This window comes from Oryzias latipes, chromosome 1 (genome assembly GCF_053564925.1).
Source record: "Oryzias latipes strain Hd-rR chromosome 1, Olatipes_Hd-rR_3.1".
In the NCBI taxonomy this organism is placed as follows: domain Eukaryota; kingdom Metazoa; phylum Chordata; class Actinopteri; order Beloniformes; family Adrianichthyidae; genus Oryzias; species Oryzias latipes.
The window spans coordinates 28,987,548-29,012,043 of NC_136237.1; the positions used below are offsets into that span (position 1 = coordinate 28,987,548).

At 36.2% G+C, this 24,496-nt stretch overlaps 1 protein-coding gene across 3 annotated transcripts in view; it reads right to left on the minus strand.

The window, feature by feature from the left end:
• LOC144981214 (catenin alpha-2) overlaps positions 1-24,496 on the minus strand; it is a 293,319-nt gene that overhangs the window by 77,057 nt on the left and 191,766 nt on the right. For all 3 annotated transcript variants that reach the window (XR_013658147.1, XM_078952804.1, XM_078952809.1), the window contains exons 8-9: positions 13,028-13,108; positions 809-961 (exon numbers count right to left, since the gene is read on the minus strand). Coding sequence is in view for 2 of the 3 variants with exons in the window: in XM_078952804.1 (XP_078808930.1) it covers positions 809-961; positions 13,028-13,108 (234 nt within the window). In the remaining variant the exon portion in view is untranslated. The remainder of the gene's footprint in view (positions 1-808; positions 962-13,027; positions 13,109-24,496) is intronic.

Genomic DNA, 24,496 nt, shown 5'->3' on the forward strand with positions numbered 1-24,496 from the left:
AATGGTTCCACTTTTTCCTTCATTTTAATGGAAATTCTCTAATATAACATGACTGGGCTTTAAATATGTCTCTTTGTGCACTCCTACAAATGCACTCCTGAAATAAGCATCAGTGCAAATTACAGTTTACTTTATTTCATTCAAGTAGGACTTTTTCGTACTCTTAAACGGCTTTAAACCAAAACAAAAACAAAGGACTTTTATGTCTTTACCTAAACATCTTGTTAAATAGCCAAAGTTTTGGATGAACTATTAAACACAGGGGTGAAAGGACAAACCACTCCTCTGAGGGTCGGGGTGCAGACAGGCAACACAACGGAGACAATATTGCTAGACAGACTCGCAACACGAGGGAGATGCACCGATGTAACAATTCTGTTCAGATTTTTCCCTTTTTCAAGTTTATTTTAAAACTATTTCATAAATTAGGTATTAAAAAAAAAAAAAGTGGTGCATTTTTTTCCCACAGCATTAATGTTTATGCATTAAGCAGTGCCTGCATTGAATGCATTAGAATATGGATCATTGTCAAATGTTTTTGGTGTAATTTAAGACCTATTCAGACTTTTGCCCTAAAACTTTACATTTCATTATGACAGGTGTCTCTATGCCAAGCCGTCTTTTGCATGGTAGAGCTGATGTGCTTGTCTTAAGCTGCAACACACATTACCTAGCAAACTATCTGTCAAAAGAACATTCACATAGCTGGAAAGATTCAAGTTTGTTCAAAATATATGTGAAGATTTGAAAAAACAAACATTTTTTTTAGTTTGATCTGTCTGAAGTGTTAGTGTGATCCACAACTAACCTCTACCAGCTTGTTGGCGTGCTCGCGGAACACCTGGGCATACTCCTTGACTTCCTTCTCATTTCCACTCTTTGCTGCTTCAATCAGCACCAAGAGGGGGACGTTGGTTTCAAGGAAGGAGTCCGAGATGTGGTCCATTACAGCCTTCCTTAGCTACAATTCGGAGGGACAGACAAAGGAAAAAGATCATATTAATCCAGACAATAACTTCACTGAAATACATTTGGCAATGATTACATCTCACTAAGCACTTTAATAAATGTAGTATAGTGATACAATAGGGCAGATGGAAAAAAGAAGGGCTATACAGACAGAAAAAGAGCGAAGAAAAGATCTGTCAGTGGTCAGGGGTATAATTTGATTGTAAGGTGCAATTTTTTCCCCCCACAATGCCTTTTAAAGGAGCCCACAACATGACTTGCATCGCTGTTTGTGACATGTTTTAAAACCAAAATGGCAGGAGACGGGTTGTTTTATTTAAAAATGGAAGTGTATCTTGATCTTAGTCACTGTGACATCTGATGTGATGCAAGTGGATGCCATACAGAAATCACTGTAGAAGTCTTCTTTATTTTACATAAGAAGAGAGAGATTCCATTAAACCAGCACTAACACAGAAAGAAATGGAGATCTAAAAATATCCCCATTAATAGTCTGTTCACCGGCACATTTTATGTGAACACAAAATCTTTTTCAATGAGCAGAGAATAAATGTGAATTAGTGAAAATGTCTGACCTTGACATCCTTTCACCTGGTGCAAAGAGTCAGTATGCACACACACATACACACAAACACATACACACACATACACAACATACTGTCTATGGTACTTTTACCCTGTCAGCTGTTGCAACAAAAAGTAGTGTTTTTTTTTTTGGCTTTAACACATAGACACAAGCAAATTTTATTTAACATAAACCACAATAAATGTAACTTAAATCTATAGTATTAATTTTAGCATTTATCTGCAAACAATCCTGCAGCTAAAATGTTAAGGTTACACGTGGCTAAAAGGTCATAGTTAGAATCTAAAAAAAGTTAACATTGTGAAAAAAAAGACTGATTTTATAGAAAAATGTTAGAATAAACAGGTTTTCCAAAGTTGGGGCTCTCAACAGCAAAAATGGAACATGTAAGGGATTGTGTTGTTGTAAGATGGAAGCCCATGCCATGACTGCATTCAGCTCAATTGCATTGTCGGATATGGCAACTGCACATCTAAGAGCCCCCTTAGTTTATTATGGGACTCTGACAGATGGGTTGGATGCTCAATCAATCATATGGATGACCATGACAATACAAAATGTACTTAAACACTGTAAAAACTGCAGTGTTTATTTCTGATATGACATAGGAATAGCCAAACAACTGACTAAATGTAGAAAATATGGGGAAAAACTATGAATTAAAGGGATAAAATAAGGAAAACATAAATCTAAAAACGAAAGTGCATGAGCAGTTGCTGAATGCTGTTGTTGAGCCTTGTTAATGAGCAATCATTAATTAAAAGCAGACATAGGTACATATGCATAACATGGATATAAAAGCAAAAGGAGCCTTGGGATATTCATGAATACCAAACTGTGAGACAGAATGCGATGGAGAATTTGAGTGGAGCAATGATGCAGACGAGTAATTTCCCAAGTTGTGCTCTCTCCTGCACCATCAGCATTCTAATGCCCACACAGCTCCCACAAAAAAATCTATCTTCAATATTTCAGCTCGTACCTCGCTCCACGCTCCAATTGCCCTGTCTTTGCCTGAAAACTCCCTCTCTTTCACTAAAACTTAAAGAAAACGGGAATTCTCATGGATGGCACAAGCTCTGCTCATTACATGTTAGTGGGGATGTTTGCCTCCAGAGTGGAGCAATGCCACACTGGCTCAAGTTCTGAAAGCTAAATGTTTCTGCTTCACATATAAATATTTCAAGCTTGTTGAGGAATGTGCTGGGTGCTGGCAATGTAGTTTCCTTCATGGTCGTCGTACATTGTTATTGAACACTAAAAGCTTAAAGGAGAAATGCCACCAATGGAAATCTACCGGTGGCCAAAGCCGGTGTCATGACAGAAATGTTAAAAAATACAATTTATAGTTGATTAAAGGCCAACATAACATAAAAATGCTGGATTGAATTTACTTCTCTGGTGAGACTGCATATTGTAGTAAATTCCCAACATAAAAATAATCCCACAAATAATATTAAAGCCTTATTCCATTTCAGAAAACTATTGGGACATTTTATTATTTTGTCAATAGTCGAGAGCAGGCACTTTGACAGTTCTGACAGTGTGCAGAGAAAAAGAAAGACATGCTTCTTAAAACGTCAAATCCCATTTTTTCTTCAAAGGGAATCAGCTGAGTGACAGCTATCCAATTGTTTCTAATAACTTTGCTTTCTTTTGTTGCTGACAAACCACACAGTGCTCAACATTTCTGAGTTATTATCTGATTAACAATGAAACGATACAACTAAAGTGTTAAAACTGTTCCATGACACTTCAAACACCACAGAGTCAGAAAATGGGGGAGAAATAGAAATGGGTACCTAATAAAGGTTAATTAACCACTATGGATGAAGATGCTCAAATTTTTAAACATCAGTGTAAAATCTAGAGTTTTAGATAACATAATGACCTAGATTTAGTAAGTGAATGGCTAAAATGCCAGTTTTAAGCATTCCAGGTCTTTATATGCATCATGAGACATGACATGTAAAACTGAAACATAATTCTAAACATTTGAGAGAAGGGTGTGGCGCAACAAAATAAAAGCCCATAAAATTGGGATTAAATCCTGCAAATAATAATTTGTTGGCTTCACTGGGCAGTCTGCAAGCTAAAGACCAGAGCTAAAGGCTAGAGTGCCTAAATCTCAGAACTCCATTAAGTCCTGGTCTAAAAGAATAAAGCTATTGAAATAATTAAGTTAATTTATTCTAAATTTAGCAGCAAGAAATATTAAAACATTTCTAAAAAACAAACAAACTAGTAAATAAAGATTAAAATAAGGAAAAGGGAAATTCTGATTTCCATTCATCCATATTACAAATATTTGGGGTCACAAGGCTACTGAAGCCTGTCCGGGCAATTGTTGGGCAGACGAGGGGCACACCCTGGACAGGTTGCCAGTCTGTCACAAGAAGTCTGACTTATGCATGTTAAATAAACAAAATACTGGCAGATACATACTAATTGTTTAGAGTAACATTTGTTTTAAGGAAAAACAACGTATTTCTTAGTAGTTTTTGTCTAAATAAAATTGTTTTTCTTAATAAATGGGGGGGAAAAAAAAGTAAAAATCATCTTTTTCTTTACATTTTGCATCTTTCAAAGTTGTTTATTTTAAAGTAAGATAAAGGAAAACCTCCAGACTTAAAGTAATGTTTGGTGGTACATTTTCACTTATAGGCAGATTGTAATAGTGACTGGAGGGCCACTGGCAGTTATAACCCTTTAGTTACCAAATATATACAAGTTCCTTACAATACGCAAGGAACTTACGTCTACTTGTAACTGTTCTTTTCAGGGATTTTTCAATTTCAAAGATTCTCTTTTTTTCCTTATAACAAAATGCTGACAGTTACACTTGTTTAATTCACAATGTAGATGGTCTCTGTGATCTTGAAGAGTAGGAGCTGCATTTACAATACACATAAAATAATACTTTAGGATTCTGCTGCAACAAAGGAAAATTGTTGAGGGAGATGTTAGCAAAGATCTGGGTCGGTCTTTTTATGAATCAAAACAAAAACAAACAAAACAGAATGGAAAAAAATTGAGCACTTGTTACAGTTCAGCAGAGCTTTTCCGCATGCCAAATAAGGATCGAAATTCAAAGCGAAGAACTAACAGTGGGTGTCTAAAGAGTTTAAAGTTAGGCTTTAGTTTCCGCTGTTTCCTTTGTGATTCAGAGCACTTTTTGCTGGGTACTAGGGGGGTCAGCACAGAAGAGATTGTGAATAAAGTGTCATGGGTCAAAAAGCAATCATGGTATAAATGGCTGGAATCATGTCTGAAAGGAAATGGAGCACATTCACTAAACACTAAGCAAAACCTCTTATATATGAAATCCATCAGAAAACATGGGATAAAAGGTGGAAAATTAAAAAGGAAAAAAAAAAAATAGAGAAAAAACATTTCCAAATGAGTCACTATGAGATGTTGCATTAGAAGCTTAAATGGGTGTTAAATAAATGTTGCTATTAAATTCAGCAAGTTGTGTTGATAATTTTAACTGACAAATCCAACAAAGTACAAGATGTAAGAACCATTTTTTATTAATGCCAGTAATCTAACAAAGTTTTGATGATAAATAATCAAAAATAAGGCAAAGAACTCGAAGATGAATCATGACTTGTATTTGCTTGTGTTTTATTATTTAAATCTATATTTATAAAACAGCATAATTAAAACACTCCAATGGAGGTAGCTGAGTCTGTTGAAATATTAATATATATTCTTTATTTCATGAACATTTCTTGGAATTTGGAGAAATTGTATTTGATTCTCTCCGATAGCTTAATGTATGTTGTGTGTTAGTAGGGATGAATAGTTTGCTTCGGTTCCTGGTTAGTTTTTATAGCAAGGGGAGTTTGAATAATTGAGAATGCACAATCCACATTAGTGACATACCACCCTCTTTCAAATGCTGAAAAAAACCAACAAGAATAGGAGTTGGTACAGAGTGTGCTACATGTGCATGTGTATTCACTGTGTTGTATGTTGATTTCCAGAAGCAAAAACCTGATGTTATGAAAGATGATCAGTTTGTGGACAAAACGTTTGGAGCCACTACAGTAGAAAAGTTGGTATTATGTACTATTAAAACAATTTCCAAGCATTAGACTTTGGATTACTGAAGTATTTACTGATATTAGAAAAATAGATTGGGCATATTTGTGCTCTTGAAATTTAATTCCTGGTTGAGATTGGGTGAAAAACTGGCTTTAAAATAGATACGTTGTCAAAAATTCTTAGTTTTTATGACTAATTTAGAAGTTTTCTTTTGGTTGTTTTTTTTCAAAGGTGCATCAACATTGCAGAACAATTCAAAGTTACTGATATGGGCATGTGATGCAACAGTTTTCTGCAAAACAGAACTACCAAACGACATCTTCTTTAGACTTAGATGGCTTCAATCAAAGTGACAGGATTGTGTTATGATGAAGCTTCTGATCTGACAGTCACTTAAGGCACCAAAACATATGATCTGGGGGAAAAAAAGGAACTTTTCCGTGTGTCCATTGCATCTGTTTTTTCCTTTAAAATTAAAATAATCACTAGAAAGAGAGAACTCTATTAACACACTAATATACTTTAAGGGCCAGAGACAGTGGCCTTCTGTTTCATGTGAACTACATTGAAGATCCTCAGCTCATGTGCTGGAAAAAATAAAAACATACCAATACATATCCCTTCGATCATGTCATACTAGTGTTGCTGCTCAACCAAAGAAGTCTGTGCTTGATGATTTATAACATTCTGTAAATCTCCATTTTCTATGGGGGCTGGGGAGGGGGGTGTAAGTGCGATAGCTACTCACATAATAATTCTTAGCTTTCAAACATTTGGGGGGAAAAAAAAACACCACAAGTAATTTGGAATCGCTTCTCTGAACAACGAGTTACAGCTGACTTGATTTGCAGCAGATGTTCAAAAGCCTCAACAATTAAAAACAGCTGTACTAATCAACAAACTAATGACAAAAATGGAAATGATTTGAATATCCTAAAGCATAATGAAGAGAAAAAAAAAAATACACATGAGGCAGAGCGTTTCAGGCAGTTTTCCTATAGGGGTTGTTGGAATCAACCATAAGTCAAACATGGCCCAAAGAGGTAGCTTGACAGTTTCATTCATTACAGACAAGGAGATGAGGCGGTTCAGCACTTGTCTCATTTCCAACCATTGTGCGAGTTTTTTTTTTTTAAGTTTTGCAAAATGAGAAAAAGTATTTAACTTAATTTTTGTACTAACATTCCGCTTATCCAAAAGCAAGTTTTCTCTTGTTTTCTCTTGTGTAAAGACATTCATTTAAAAAATATGTGCAACATTTCTAGGACACTTGTCCTTTGTCTGCAGTCATGGTACAAAGCATTTAGTCATTCATCTTGTAAATACTTTGTCATGTTCATTGTTGCAGAGGCTGAAGCGTGTCCAAGGTGCCAATAGGTAAAATGCAGAACCTTTGTAGAATTAATAATGAGGGAAGAAAAGGAAAACTATAAGCCAGCACTATTTATTTCTCACTTGAAAACAGATAGAAAAATGAAGTAAAAATGGTCTGGTTTATGGGTTGAAACATTTTATGTAGATTTACACACAAGAGTTTATGGGTAGTCTAAAAACCAGGGGTCCCCAAACACCAGGCCGTGGACTGATACCGGTCTGTGGATCAATTGGTACTGGGCCATGGAAAAAAGAATTAATAATGGCTGTTTTTTTCTTTTGAGTATTGACATTTTTTTTATTTTGAAAAAAAAAAAAAATGGATTCTCTCAGCTATACCTTTGATCACTTGAGCTGTACAGTTTGGTCAGGGGAGCAAAATGACGACGTTTGAATGATGTTTTATCTGGAAAAATCGTAGTTTTGAAAATCGAAAGGATTTTCTCGGTTACATTTCAGTCATTTAAGCGCTAAAAGTAGTCAGGCGACATGCAAAACAAGACAATTTGTGTGTGGAACGTTTCTTTGCCACTGGATAAGGGACAAGTGCAGAGACAGAAGAACAGATGGAAGAACTTCAAGACCAAAAAAATAAAAAATAAAACAGTAGGCTACCAGGGGTCCTACAGAAAATATGGATTTATCGCAATATGTGATGCCCACACACTGAGCCTTTTTGCATAGTACTCATAACAATAATTGGCAGAATATATTACCAGAGATTAATGTTCCACTTGTGTCATTACCTGTTGTTATTTTTAATAATCATAAATTTTATTTTTGGTCTTCCAGTTTACTGTTTGTTTGGGAACAACTGGTCTAAACGATTTATTATTTCGCTTGTATAAGTATAAAAATTTCGCCGGATCTGTGTACAAAAATGCATTTTTATTTTATATCATATCAAAAAAAGGCAAAACCCTCAGAGCCCATTTGAATTGCTGCCAATTCTTCTTAGACAAACTGCAGCTGCAGAATAATGTCAATGTATTTAAATAAGATCCAGCAAACTAAATATGTTTGTGTGATAAAGAAAAATAAAAAGGGATCACAGAAGTTGTAAACTGAAATACGGTAAATAAAAACTAGAAAATGTGCACAGTCATGTGCCCAGCAGGCCTGACACATTGCTGTTGAAATACAAACATGAGTTGGGCCCAGCTCAAATTGCTTTGCCAAGGGTTTATTTCTTTGTCTTACAAAAAAATGGTCCTCTATCAGTTGAGAAAGTGTACAGTTTGGACCAAGTCATTTTTCAAAAATATCAAAAGCATGACCTGATATAACCATACCACTTTTCCTTTTAGATTGAGTAAGATAGTATTTAATGTATAAGCATTAACTTAATATATTTATATGAAACATGATGCAGAAAAAGTGTGTAAATGCAAATTTAAAGATAGTAGCAATTTTAGAAAATAAAACTCTTGAACAGCTTAAGCATCCCAATATACTAAGGATTGTAATTTAGAAACTTGCAGAGGGATTTTGCTTAAAGAGTAAAATAACTAAACCTTTATAATAAATTGTTAAATATCTGTAACCTGTAAACATTGTAAGGGGTTTTGTTTATTGTCAAATTAAATATAAGACACTAAATATATTGTAATATTTGGAGAAAATAAATATATTTCATGGTCATAGATATGCAATGTTAAAAGCAAAATAATTCATCAGTGTAAGGACATATGTAGGACATGTGTGGATAAACATATTAACTATATATGTTATATAGAATGAATAAAGAAAACAAAGAATATTTAATATTCTTCGGGAGTCTATGGAATTTAAGGAGTGTATCATTTACTTTTCCTCTTGTATAAGATTTCTGAGCGTGTGACAAGCGAATTCCTGGTAAAATAAAGGTGAATGGATTCTTGTGTGGTCTATATTGGTCATAAAAATACAACACAACTTTCACACAATTTCCTAAAAGTGGTTCAAAATTTAAAAAATGTCATTTATACATTTTGATCTAAATCGTGACTTTTTTTAAACATACAATAAAGTTGATACCATGTGAGTGTTGCCAATGTCTAAAAAAACGGATTTGTGTAGTGCACCATGTAACTAATAAGTCAATGAAAGTAAAAATTGGCATTGTCCCTGATCTTGACCTGCACAGACTTGCACACAGTTTCCTTATGATACATAAGGCTATAGTAGCCTCTGCACAAAACATCAGACTTCCTAAATACTGAATTCCTAGGACATGAGAAGCAGATCCGCAATAGCACAGAATTCTGAGCTGAGTCGCATTAAACATAAATTATACCATATTTCTTTCCTGTGTCAATTTTTTATGATGTTCTGGCTGTAAGTGAGAAATGCATTATTTATCAGTGAACCACGACAAAATTTACTATACAGTTGTACCCCCTTATTTGTAAGGAATAGGGAGCAGAGACACCCGCGAATACGCAGAATTATCTAATAAAGAAAAAGAGAAGAATTAAAATGTGAAAATATTTCACTAGATTAATGAAAAAAAGAAAAAGAAATTATATTTCTGTGGCCCTGCTCAATTAACAAATAACAATAACAAAAACAATCAAACGCACAAACAAAAACACTATTTTACAAAAGCCACATGCATTTTCACACCTCGTAAATTTTATGTAGCAGAAAAAAAAAACCCGAACTAGGTATGTTAGCCCCCACTTTTCAAAAGTACCGAATGCTGCAGTTCCTAAAATGACCACTGAAAGCTGGAGACAGAAAGAAAACATTTCCATCGACTTACATGATCGGAAGTAGATTTTACCCCAAAACAGAGACGTAGAGCCTGAGGTCAGAAACAACTTAATGTATAATGCTTCACTTTCTATTCAAGAAAACTATGGGTGGCGAGTCATTTTAAAACAACTATTTTTACTTTTAGAGCTCTAATGCAGGATAGGATGTAAAAGATTATCTCTTAAGTGTATGCGCATGTATAAGTGTGTATATTTTTGATAAAAAATGTATCTGTTGAATGTTTTTAGGGCATCTGATGAAGAGATACCCCCAAACTCAAATATACAAACTTCTGTAAACAGATAAAAGTCTGAAAACAGTTATACAACTTTATTTTGATTTACTAAAATTAGGTTGCATCTCACTTTGCCGCCTAACAATATTGCTACTTCAAACGGTTTATTATAATGTTTTGCAGCATATTTCCTCCTTAACAGGGGGAAAAAAATAAAGGAAAAAACTGAGTTAGCCTGCTGGACTTTTGCACTTTTAACACCGGAGGTAAGTTATTTAAGTCTTTGAATTTGTTTATGTGACTGTTATTGTAGAAAAAAGCCTAACAAGATAAAAGATAATAAGATAAAATTGGACTTGTTTTTTTTACTACAAAAACTATTACAGCATGAATCATTTCTTAAAAATTACTTTGTTTTTCATCCAATTTTTGGTGTTTACCCATTATTACATTTTTACGGTTGCTGGGACCCTCCCGCATCCTCATAATTTACTGTATTTAAAATGAACAATTGAGTTTATTTTGATTCTTACTGTGTTTCACATTTACATTTTCAAGGGATAATAAATGTGTCTATAAATGCATTATAACAAAACAGATGAGTAATATTAATATCCTAGACCTGAAGATGAGTAGGAAAAAGGCCCCACTGCTGTAAGCACATGAGCAGCAGGAAAGCAGAAGGTCACCTGCTGCTAAAACATTGGTGAGACATTAGAGGCACTGAGTTATGGAGATGAACGTTTATTGTCTTGATGTATTCTTGTCTTGTTATCTCTTTTGGGAAGCTGGTGAGGGCACATGTAAATTTTTGTGTGCTGCACTACCGAGGGACAGAGACGAGACACTTCCCTTGTAATTCTTCCACAGAAAAACAATAACCAAAGCATATTTTGGTCATTTTTTCACTTTAGTGGACACCAGGGGTCGTATGTGCAGAGACACAGATGATTAATATCTCTAATGACCTAAGAGTTTTATTTTTTTATTTTTGTGGAAAGAAAATAACATTTGAACGTCAGGCTGAATATTCTTTCCATATTTATATGATGTAAATGTTGCCATAAATTATCCCTCAATCCTCACGGTGCTTCAACACTTTCTAAAAACAAAATGGAGGCGTGAACGAACAGCATGCTTAAAACCAGCACAATCCATTCTGGGTGACAGACAGCACAGCATTGTCTCATATGAGTACACATCAGCATGAAAGAGAAAACAACATTGCAAGTCTCTGGTGGTGTTGTCGCGAGGCTTGTTTGGTCTTACCTGCTCCCATTTGATAAATGCTGTCTGTCATCGGTGCTTGTTTGTTCTAATATATGATGCGTCCTTTTCACAGAGGAGATGTTGGAGACGGAAAGTTCTCAATTGTACTACTGCGCTCCTCCCCTCAGGAAGGGCTTACGCCTTTTCATGGTCTCGACGACTTGCTAAACTCAACACGTCTCTTGTTGACATAATTACTGTATCACAACTCCATGCAATACGTGTGCGCTTGGAGTCTGCCCTCCCATCCTAACTTGAAGCTTAAACACACCGCCCATTCTGTCAAGACAACCCTTGAGTCAATAGAACATCCTGTCAGAGGGAATACAAGCTGCCAGCGTGTTAGACAGCCCCAGCAGCACAGAGTTATTGGTTTCATTCTACCATGATCGTGTGCCTTCAAAGGTCAGAGAAGACACAATCAACTGGTTCAGATGCAGTCAAACTTATGCAGAAGGTTTATTATGACTACATTTGGACAAAATGTAGGTATTTAAAAGACAAACAAGCAATAAATGCTTACTCAAACTGTAGTTTTGTGCATAAAATATCATTTATACCATGCATAAATGTATGTGTACTATGTATAGTAATATTCAACATTTTTAATTAGTGACACAAGAAAAAAGCATTTCAGAAGGATTCTGTGTTTGCGCTTCAGATGGTTTCAGTCATTTCCAGTTAATTAGCCTAGTCTTTGATGAAAAATAAAAAATATGACTAAGGCAGCATTAATCATCTACTTATTTGGCCTTTAGCCTTCAATTAAGGTAAAATGATTTTGGTATTAACATACCCTATTTTTGCTCTTTTTTTTAAATAAATTCAAGAGTCAAAGTCAATTACAAGTTATTGATACATAATTTTAAGAAGGTGCAAGGAATCCCAAAGGAAACAGTTTTCAATGCATGATCTTGAGATTTTGAGATGGTAACAAAGGACAGAGAGTGTGCTGGGCAACATGAAGAACCGTCTCAGTACACAAACTTATCTGTGAGTTTTTTTTCTAACCAACAGCTGGATTACCTGAGATGTCAAAGGGACACAGACACAGAAACTCTACTTTCAGGTTTGGAATTTGGGAGCAATACAGTGGACACTGAACTAACCTGACAAGAAGCATCAGAGAGGCCAAGATGGATTATAGGAGGATTGAGGACCAGCTGAACAGCAACAACAGCAGGTAGGTGTGGCAGAGACTCCAGCATCGCACTAATTTCAGGACAAACCACACAACTGTTGACGGTGAGATCACAATGGCAAATGGCCTAAACCAGTTATTTTCCGCTTTGAGGTGGAGCCATCAGAGATAGCCACACCCAAAGGTCCAAACACAACCCTCACAATTGACAAGAGGGAGGTTAGCTATGCATCGAGGTCATAAACCCAATAAATCTAACCAATCGCTAACCCTTTCCACTGTTCCACCATGTCTGAAATCCTCTGCAATAGTCCCAAATAGTACCAAAGAAATCCCACATCTCGAGCCTAATTGACTACTAGCCAGGTGCACGTATTCCAGCGGTAGTGAAGTGCTAAGAAAAAAATAAAATGAAAATAATCTGAGTCACATAACCAACACATGACAGTGGAAACCACAGCCCTCTACGACTCCACACATAGAGAAACAGGGAAGCTACGTCTAGATGTTTTTTGTAAATTATACTTCTCAGACACAGTACTAATTGCCTGGTATAGTATAAACTTGGAGACTATTTTGCCTACTTTTACATTGTAAAAAGAAACTACAACTGCATGTTGGAAGACGAAGATGAAAAAGACAGTTCAGTCAAAAAAATTGGACTCACCTGTCTGCGCAAATCCCTCGTCTTTTTGGTCATTTTGTCAATAGCCGAGTTCAGTGGGTCGCCTTTTTCTTTTCTGCCGGTCTGTGAGAACAAAACAAATTGACATCTTATTGTAATTACCATACAAACATAATATTTCCTAATACATTTTATTATTTCTTAAAACATTTTTAACAATATCTATTCCCTTTGTACAGAAAATAATGCACATTTTACAGTTCATCATCTTGTTTTTTTCTTCGAGTTTTAAATAGATATTTTTGGCTTGATCATTTTTACTTCTAAGGACTGTAATCACTTCTGAAAAGGTTTTGTTAGTTGCAGATTGACAAAATGAAAGTGTTTTTTACAGAGCACCAAGCTGACACCAGCCTGTTCCTTCCTGAGCAAAATCATAACCAAAAGTGTTTGCTATGTTCTCTTAGAGCTACCCTATCTGGCAAGCATAAATTTAGTTGTCGCCAATTCCCCCTTTGTGCTGCTCTTCCTGTCAACGCCAGTTCCCAATGATGGCTTTAGGAGGGTGCAGACTACCACATGCTTCACCTGATAACCACAGAGTCACAAGCTGCCTCTTTTCACTTGACAGTGGGGTGTTTTACTGTGCAAGAAGCAAAGCTTCTCACTGTTCCAGGTTTCCTTTCCCTCCACTTAACAAGCACAGCAACTACACCTGAAGGAGCCGCTAAAGGAGCTGATACGACTGGTTCTTTTCATACACAGAAAAAAAAAAAGAAAACAAATAATGTCATTCAATTTTATTTTCACTATTTATAACCCTTGTTGTTTCTCAACAAAAAACTTTTAAGAAGAAGCCATTGTGTTTCCATTTATGCACCCAGTTTGACCCAGAGATTACAAAGATATCAGTGTTCCGGGGTCAACCATTTATGAAAAAATAGCGTATACTTGTGTAGCGCTTTCTGCCTTCCTTGAGGGCCCATTCACACACATTTACACACTGATGGCAGCTTGTGCCAACTTATAGCCACGAGATGCAAGGGATGCGGGATTCGAACCTCCAATCTGCGCAGTAATTATATCATCACCTCTTTCAAAAGACATAAGACGGAATGAGCAACCATTCACCCAAAAAATGTTTGTGTCCACAATGCAATTGTTTTTATTTCAAGTTTTTTTTTTTTTTTTTTAGTATCAGTCACGTCTTGGGTTCCAAGGTAGCCAGTTCATTGATCTAGTTTCAGGTTTGAAACACTTGTTACAACATTGTTTCTGTTTTTAAATATGTGTTCTTGCAAATTTTTAGACATTTGTGTAATGCTAGTTGTCGGGAGCTTTTCTCAGAAACTGAGGAGTAGACTACTCTGTGACTAGGGACTTTTTATCTGGGCTATTTTAACAATTTTCTTTACCTAACCTTTTTATTACCTAACCATTGTACATTTTTGTTAATTATTTTATGGCTTCTGTCGAAAAAATTAAATAAAATAAATAAAACCCACAAACCTGAAGAAAAGTGTTACACTGAGAAAAAAAAGCTTTTGAGTAAGCTTCTAAGGAGACACATGGGATGCTGCTTTGTTAGTAGCTTTCTCTTGAGTCCTTTCCGTTAGCTACTGCCTTGATTTAAATGCCACCGAGCATCAACTCCAATGCCTATAAATAGCAGCTTATGGTGATACCTGAACTCTTATTTTGGCAATTTAGTTTGACAAGAAGCATCTCTTTTGCCATTATTTAGGTACTTCTGATTTGCATTTTCTTTTGCAGAAAAACACAATAATAACTAAGTAACATTGAAATCTTTTGAGTGCAGTTGTGGCGCCACTTCCTATTCTATAATTCTATACCATTCAAACAAGTAGTTGCAGAAAGATCGAGATTTTAGGACAGATTTCCACTGTTTGTACGTGATGCGATCACAATTATTTTGTGTTGTTGCCTGGCAACCATTCAGCTATTCTACTTCTTAAAATAAACTTACACCTAGCTAAGTAGTTGCTCAAGTCTGCTGACTTCCTGACCACTCAAAGACTAAAAAAGACTATTTAGTCTCCATAATGTTCAGTGATACAGCAAATGTGCTTGCTTTTCTTTGTTTGGGGGCACATTGTTCTGGCCTTTTGATAATTGAGTGAAACAGAAACCCATTCATTTTGGTGTCACTACAGTAGCAAAAGGAACATCAAATGTATATTTTGTGTGTTACTGTTTTATGACCAGTTCTTGAGATCACTAGATTGGTTAACATTAGTTTGTTAAATAACAGCTTCCTGATGAGAGTCACAAATCATCTGTCATCACAACAGAAGTTATCACAGAAAACCTCTACTATAAGTCATTCTAGGGTGTGATAGTATTTCTTTTCAAACACATAACACGATGATTGGAAGGTACATGCTACTGGTTTGTACTGGTTGTCTTTTCTTCTGCTTGCCCCCCAAAATATTCCAGGAAGAAGCCAGTTTTGTGGACAAACAGCTGTAATATTTCTACATTTTACTTGTTTCTGGTTTCTTACAATCAATACTCAGCATGTGTTTTAAAGTGGATATGCACTGTGGGGATTGTGCGTGTGTGCAAGGTCGCTGATGTGAAAGCACTTCTCATAGAAACGAGCCTACAGTCATAAAAACGGATGATTCCCTTTTCTCTCTAATGCATTGCTGGCTTGCCCTTGGCCAAGGCTCATATAGCATTTTAGTTCACAAGGATGTTAAACATTTCAACAAGAATGAGTAATTTGTCTCCCAGCTCCAGCAATAGTTAGTCACTCCCTCTTATAATAGCAATCACACAATGCAGTCATTTCTTTTAGAGCAATGCGCCAAACTGAAAAGAAGGGGAGTGACACAAACAACTTGAAACCTGCATTCGGGATTTAGTAAGTGCAACTTCACCAAAGCCCTAACAGACCATTGTGTGGCGTACATCAGGTTTCAATATATTTATAAGTGTAATTATGACATCCCGTGACTAAAGCTTTTAGCCAGCAGTTGACTGGCACAAGCTGGGGAAAGGAAATGGAGATAACAGCCAGTTAGGTTCCATTATGTGCAACACATTCTAGCACTTAGAGGTTCCTGCACAGACAGGCTCAATGCCAAAACAAAGGAAAGAACAATATTATTCCCTTTGCTGGAACCAATGTGTTATTAAGACGCCTGTGGGATGCCCAGGATTAGAGATACTCACAACCCCCCCAAAATTGGAACCAAAATGGGGAGATGGACCTTAAAATAAACCTTTTGTGTTTTGTGGGTGCTTAAAATACTGATAATGTTAAAATGCAAAAGTTTAACTGACAGGTTTCCAGATTTCCAGAAATAAGACTGGATAATTAATTGAATAATTTTCTAGAACTGAAAATCCCAGCTGTTTTATTTCTCAAAACTCCTAAGCTGGGAATCACTCTCCTCACTTAATCTCCTTAACTCAGATTAAAGGGACAAACCCTTAAATCTGTTATTTTTAGCTTTAACGAAGCAGCAGTTTTAGTATCTGTGTATATTATATACAAGGAAAAAAAGTGCTGCCTGGTGTTTAAGTTGCAAGTTTTTAGTAATTCAAAACATTAGACAATTCTGAATTGGCCTTCTCTGAGAATTGACCTACATCCTACTGAACCGTGTGTGGATAGAGATACAACATGCCGTCTGGAGAAGGCAGCTTTCAAACCTGAGTCACAAAATTCACTTATTCTTCTGACTTACTCAGAAGAATGAGAAAAAAAAAATAAGTTAAGGAGACCACATCAAAAAAGTATAGTTAATAAGGTATGACATGTTTGGCTCAAGTTGGATTTTCTGCATAGGAAAGTCAAAAAAAAAAACCACACACACAGATGAATCCCCCATTAGAAACTATATACACAAAGCGTCTCCAACGGTGAGTCATGTGTTAGTCAATGTGTCAAGCTCACATTCAGCTCCACTAGGTGCGGACCGTAAGATTTGATTTGTATGTGCAACATGTCTCATGGAATCATACTGAGTCATTTATTCTATTTCTGTCAAGTGCATTCATCTTACAATCCATTTGACATCGCTATGTATGGATTCAGGTGCGTCATGTATGCCATATTAAGTGCACCCTCCAATTCAAAGCCATTTAAAAGCTTGACAATACAGATATCACTTCATTCAATTGTCCCCCATGAAGCATCATTGATTGTTAAGTTGTTGACTGCCATATAATGGAATGTGCATGTTTGTATTTCTGGTAAACACAATTCCCCGTGGTGGCTTACTGACAAACTTCCCAACGGTTGCTCATCCATTATTCCTTCCCCCCCTGGTGTGCACTCATTCACTCTCTGTTGGGGGGAGAAAAACAGAAGAGGGTGCCTGACAATGAGTGTCTTGTGTGCAGAGGCAATGGACATAAAGAAAGTCGAGTTACTCTTGCCCACTCATGAGGCGTCTGGTGGATGGCTGCCGGCTTTAAGCATGTTTATTCTCTGAGGCCCACCTACAGCAAGCAACAATCTGCTTAAAGACTGCAGTGCACACTGTCCCTCTGTATTTTTGACCTAAAACCTGATAATAATGGAAAAAATGTATTGCACCACATATACCACATAATGTTTCAAATACAATTTAGAAAGTAGAATCTGAATGCTTTTACATAATTAAAATACATTTGCATCTTTATCCCAGAGACTGCCAAAAACATTAGTTTTTGGCAGAAGAATAAATGATAAAAAAGAAAAGAAACAAGAAATCAATTGACAGCAATGAATAGAGAAGGCGACTGCATTCTTACAATAATTGATCCAAATAATTTGTTTTTCCCACCATGCCTGTGTTCCTCCTTTGAAACTAATCTAATAAAGACTGTAATGGCAAAAAATGATAAAGAATGTGGAACTAATCTGGTAATTTCTAGGCAATAACATGGCAAATCAAAAGAGTAGACCGATGAATCAAAAGGAAGGCAACAGGCATCAGGTGGAGAAAAAGAATGAGGCTTTGTATCTTTTGGTCTCCCAAGATCAATGCAGTAAATGATATCAATTCAGGCTCCTTGTCAATTCAATTAGGCAGGAGTGAGGGGTACAATTACTGTCCAATGTGGTTACACTGTCTGTGGCAGGCTTAAGGGGAAGGCAAGCTGATAACAAGATGTTGAGAAAGTGTTTGTGTGTGTGAGTACGGGACGATAATGGTGGTAACATGTTGGTTGGGTTACCAGCTGATAATGGGTACCCAGATCCTCATTAAGATAAATTGTGCTCCCTCTGCTGTGGTGCCACAGATGGGCCAATTTGACTTGTTCTCATTAAGTGCAACTTAAAGAGGTGCAGCGGTGGCTATAAGCCAGTGTGATTACAGGACACACAAAAAGAAAACACGCCATGATGCTCAGGCTGGGTGGAAATCCTTCAAGACGAGTAATTCAGATTTGAATTTCTGCTTTTATTTCCAATGCATTGACAGAGGAACATTCTAACGTTATTGAAGTCACTCCAGACAATACAACAAGAAATACAGTAGTGTTGTGGGAAAAAAAGCATAGAAATATTTACAGCACTGAGCATCTGCATTTTTTTTGGATGTCTGCCTCGATACAGGAGGCGCACCTTGAAAATCACAGGTTCACACAGAGGATGCAATCTTCCACAATCACTGCCTGTCACAAGGCTAACATGTACAGACACACAACCATTCAGAGACGCATCCACAACAGATGTAATTTAGCTACAATGGTTCACCAGCAGAGCTTTCAAAAGCAAGAGGAAAACTGGAGCACAGAGTTTCCTATTGGTGTTCGTTTGCTCCACTCTTTTAAATAGCAAAACTATTTAAAACTAAAACAGAGTAAATTGAAAATGCAACAAAGCTGTTATCAAAGACCAATGGCATACTGATGAATGTTGTTGGATACATTTGTATCACCGTGATGAAGATCTGTTTTTTAGCAATCAAAGAAATAATGCCTAATGTTCTCAATTTTCTCTCTCTCAAGGAATAAACATAAACGGGATATGTTAATGTGAAAAGAATTTGAATTTAAAGGCAACAACATACTAAAATGTGGAGGGCTTGATGACTGCCTAGTGTGAGTCACTTGTTTTTTTGAAGCTTTTAAGAAACTCTATTGAAAAATCCTTTGAGAATTCTTAAATTTATACCAAAAAAGAACTACTAAAAAACACATATTTTTTACTTCAATAGCGTGGATCACAAAAGTAGTCCAAGCAATTAAACAAAAAGTATTAGCAAAAAGAGACTCATTTTAAACTGAAAGGAAGGACATGCCATTGTAAAAAAAAAATGCCAGGTGTTGGTAAAAAAAATACATTTTAATGGGTTTAATGAAATTTTAAAACTACCAAAGGTAAAACCTTTTTGTTCTTTAAACACCATAGCATTATGGTATATGGGGCTTCATGTTAAATTATTTTCTCATATTATAATTTCTAGAACCATTTCAAGAAGCCTCAAGTACCGCAATTATAAATAGACCAGACAGCTTTAATTGGTCAAATAAAACCCATGACTTCTGTCAAAATATGTTAGCCCTTTTATCCATCATTTCTTTCTAAGGGGGTAACAGTGTTACTTCAATCAGTAAAATTCTTGTATATTTTATTGAATTAGTTTTCTTTTATGGTGCAACGGGGTGGGTTTGTTTGTTTGGGGTATAAAAAAATAAAAAGTTTAAATGTTTTTTACACTTTATATGTTGCTGAATACTCAAACAAAGAGAAACTTGGATTAAAAAAAAATATGTTTATTTTTCGTATATAGTGCAGTGCTAACCTTTGAAAAATTAGCTTTTGTCGTGTGAAAGCCAATATGTCTGTAAAACAACCAACACAGTGACACTTGTCTCCATTGAACACGCTGCTGTCTCTTGTGACTTTGATCTAAGGAGTTTTGTTGAAACACATATACATGAAAATGATATGATATATTAGATAAAAGTGGATATTCAGCGAGAAATCTACAGTTTTTGATCGGATGGCTCATTATTGGAAAACTCCAGTGACTTGGTTGCTATAGCATTAGGCTTACAAAAAGTTATGTCGTTGTGTAACTTGAAAAATCTGACATCTCATGGAATCAGACAACGATCGGATAATTGGTGTGCATGTAAACAGGCTCACTGATGGATAGTTTTTATCATAAATGTAAACAATCAGAAATGTTTAGTTCCCAGACCCAAATATAGTAGACACATCTTTTTGGGGCAAACACAGATCTGTTTTTAAAAAAGAAAAAAAAAAAGAAAAAATACATGCAATGCTTTCTTCCAGGACCAAAACTTCACTGCCAGGCTCCAGTGTTTTGCTTACGGTCTGCAAGGGTTTTGTGTCTTTTCTCCTCACACATAGATGCCCATAGTATCTATGGCAGGGCTGTGTGAGCCTGGCAGTCTCTTGTCAGTTAGAGTTAGTGCAGCTGAGGACTGCACTGCCTGAGGAGGAGACAGAGTGCCTTTAGGCACAACGCCTCTTATGTTTAATATCTGAAGCTGTTTACTTACTGCTCTTATTACACGAGCTCATGTTTAGACTGCAGACCTGTCGCTGGCTATCAGTATCTGTGGTCAAGTGGGTTAAAGATGAGGGGGAGCATCTGGCTTATGAAGCATATCATAAGGATGAGATTTGCAGTTTGCATGGGGGTTAGGGTTAATGTTAAATAAAGTATTACCATCCATTGAAAACATTATTTAGGAGATGAATGGATGAAAAGTAAACTTTTCAATAAAGAATAACACGCTACAGATAAAAAGATGGTGCCAGGCTGGAAAACACTTTAAGGTCACTTCTTAAGGAATTATGCCGTCTTTTAATGTAACCAACATGTCGACAAATCAACCTATTTCACGAAATAATTTCTTATTGATTGGGAAGCAATGAGATGGTGGACGAAAGAAGCCCTGATAGAAAACAGGAAGGCAAAACTTAAACTCAACAAAAAATGTTTAGTCCTCATAAACTCATGTGTGCTCCTCTTGCTTGTCTAACGATGAATAATATAACAATCTGATCCAAGGTTTTTAATTCTTCATTTAATTCAATCTTGTGGGGCTTTTTGAGTGAGACAGGGTATTAAAATAATATACATATATGTATTTTTTTTTCTGTTTAATTTAGCGTGAACACTTGTAGAACATATTAACATTCCAAAAGTTCTTTTTTTCTAATTCCCCAAATGAATTTCGGAATTGAAGGCATGTAGGAGAAACGGGCAGAAGAAAGTCTAAACTTGGGAAAGGCTTTTGACGTGAATGAAATACACATGGCACAATTGAAGGATGTATCTACCAGATAAATTATTGATATAGTAGTGTATAATGTCGGAGGGAAAAAAATGTCTATCCTACTCGAAAAGACAAGTACACGGTTGTACGACAAGCCCTATCTGAAACAAGAAAAAAGGATGCGGAAGATCTGCTGGTGGTGACGTACGGATGTTTTCACAGCTGGAGCACTCCAGAGAAAGACAAAAAAAAGAATGAACACTGGGCCAGAATTTGGAAAGTTAGATGTTAAATGTGAGGAGCTGTAAGCCTAGGATTTTAGGTGCATAGTTTCAGGCATATATCAGGAGGAGGTGAGGAACGATTTCTGGTTATCAGACAGAGGGGGGAAAAGAGAGAGGGAGAATGGGGAATCAAAAAGTCTAGTCCTGCAGCAGCGGTATGAGGAGGTAGAGCAATGCTGCTTGCAGCCTCCCTGAACTGAATAGCAAGTAGTTTGTGAGGGAGGGACTGAAGGAAGGGCAGCAGCGGAGAGAAGTGAGAGATGGAGAGGCTGAGAATAGGTTACAGAGGGTGAGGAAATAAGAGAGCGGTGTGATATCTGTGAGAGCGGAGCTGTGGTGTGGAGAAGGGGAAAAAAAAAAGTCAGTCAATGGGGTGAGAGGAAGGTTTGAGTATCATCAATGCACTTTTGTTTCACAGCAGAGCTGACAAAGTTGATATATCTCATGGCCATACATTCCTGCACTTGCATATGCAGCCACGCAGAGGCTCTTTGTGGTGATATGAATCCATTTCAAAGAAAACTAAACGCTTCTGTTCTGGTCAAGCACTACAGAAAGACTGCAACGACTTCCACAGGGTTACTATGGGTCAATCCAATTCAAGGAAGGTTCTTTATTCCTGAAAACATTTTCTATTCATTCCATCTTGTCTTCATTGCATCATTTCACTGACATGTGATAAACAGGAGGGCAGAAAACAGACGTGAAGACGGAACAGTTCAAGCGTTCAAGCCATTTCTATTCAAATGGATATCAATGACGGAAAATTTAAGCACATACATTACATTTCCATGGTATGTGATCCATTTATAACATAACAAAATACAGCCCTGCCTCTCTTCTGAAGGCACATGTTGCCACTGGCAACAAAAATTGACTTCAGCACAGTAGAACTCATCGTCTATGACAAGATGAAAGTAAACATTGAAGTTAGCATGGGGTTCAATAAATTAGTGTTTCTTTTTAAACCCAAATAGAATTTTTCTCTAAAACAACAAACACTAATTTTACAGAAGAGATTGTCATAAAAAGAGTAATACTTTTTTTTTTTTTTACACTTATGTAGTTTAAACTGACTGGTGATAAATTGACTCTCTAATCCAATCCATTTAGATCCAATTTGAACTTTCAAATCTTTTCATGGTTGTTTGATAGTTGTGATAATGGCCACACAGATAAAACAGAGGAGAACAGTGCTGCAGAATGAAATATAGACAGACCGTGCAAATGCTCAATGTGAAATATGCTAATTCCATTCTTTGTAATGATGGGCTTTATAGTCGTGACTTTAGTTTAAAAAAAAATAAAAACAAAAACAAACAAAGTAAAACTTTATTGTTTCTGCAACTTTTAATACTGCAAATATTATTCAGTGTTAACAGCTGTACATATCACCACACCCATAAACTCAAAACTCCCACTTGAGGATTGACTCTCTAGAATTTTCAGCACTGTAAGGCACATTGTTTTTTTTTTTTTCTTCAGAAAACGACAATGGGTCTTATATTCCAGATAGCCTTTTATGTGATTTAATCATGGTTGTGCTTATTGATGTTGAAATGATTTTCACAGGTACCGGTACATAGTGTTCTGTCAAAACGTTAGTCTGTTTTTTTACGAGTTGCAAACAAGGTTGGGTCTTTTTGTAAATATGCTAATGAGCTTAGCGTGTTGTCGTGTCACTTTCTTTTTTGACATATTACGAAACAGGTTGGGAGTTAGTTTAGTCACAGTAACATTTCTTTATGCAGCATCAGTTTTTTTTACGAGTTGCAAACAAAGATGGGAATTACGGATGTTGTCAATATGCTAACATGTGGGGTGTCATAAACAAGTTCTAGAGTTACTGTGAATGCAGTTTATAAGGTCTTACTGGCTGATGGACTTTTCTCTGACTCTTAACTCACCTAATGCCCCTTATAGTTTGGTCTGCCTTATTTATGACATAAGTTTAAAAATAGACCATTCCTTGACAGTGGGCTTTATAATCTGATGTGCTATATAGTGCAGAAAACACAGTAATTTAAAATAAAAATTAAAAAATATATATAACTACTTAGGACTGAATAAAAAACTTTTTTGTTTGTTAACTAATGACTTTTATTAAAAATGCCTTTTTTAGTCCCACTCTGTAACTGGCCTATGTACAGTATCTAATGGCTTCAAAGCTATGTAATAACTGATGATAGCTCAATAAGGTCCTTAAATCTACTGTAACCTGACTTTGATTTTGAAAGGTCAACAGTTCAAAAACCTACATAATTTTGAGACTGTCTGGAAGTAAATAAATTGGGGTTCACATCTAGATCAATTTGTCAGCCAATGATCAAATAAAAAATAAAAAATAATTAGAGACCACTGTTTAACTTTGCCATCAGTCCAAGTGTGGTCAAGCACTGTATATCTAGATCTGGAAATGATGACTCATATAGCTCTTCTGTGTGAGTTGAATTTTATATAACAAGAGATTTAATTTGGTAAAATGCACACAAATTTAAAGAGATATGAAAAGCAAATGAACAATCTTCAAGTCTAACAACAAAATAGAATAGCAGATCAAATGGAAAAACAAAAACAAAAAAAAGTTGCTAATGGCAGCCACTGTGTGCCAAATGTCTGCTGTGACTGAGCCCACTCTGGCAGTCGCAGGGTCTCAAATAGATAGATATATAGAGATAAAATGTATAGAGCTACAGGGTGTTCCACTGCTCTAATGATCCAGGGAGCAAAAACTTCAAAGACTGGTGAAGCTGGCTGGACTGGTGATATGATTATCTCCCCCACTGTCCTTTCATGTGAGCTTTGTCAGTTCAGCCAGAAAACAGCACAAGCTGCTAACGGGAGATGTTGCTATTAGTTGCAAGGGATAGGGAATAGTAAAGCCAGCAGGTTTCTTGGACGGGCTGGAAGTGCAGTATGTGAGGATGGATCACAGAATAAGACTTCTGGTCACCGTTGGTTTTTGGGAATTAATGGCCTTTCCGAGCACATATATTTACCCCAAAGACGA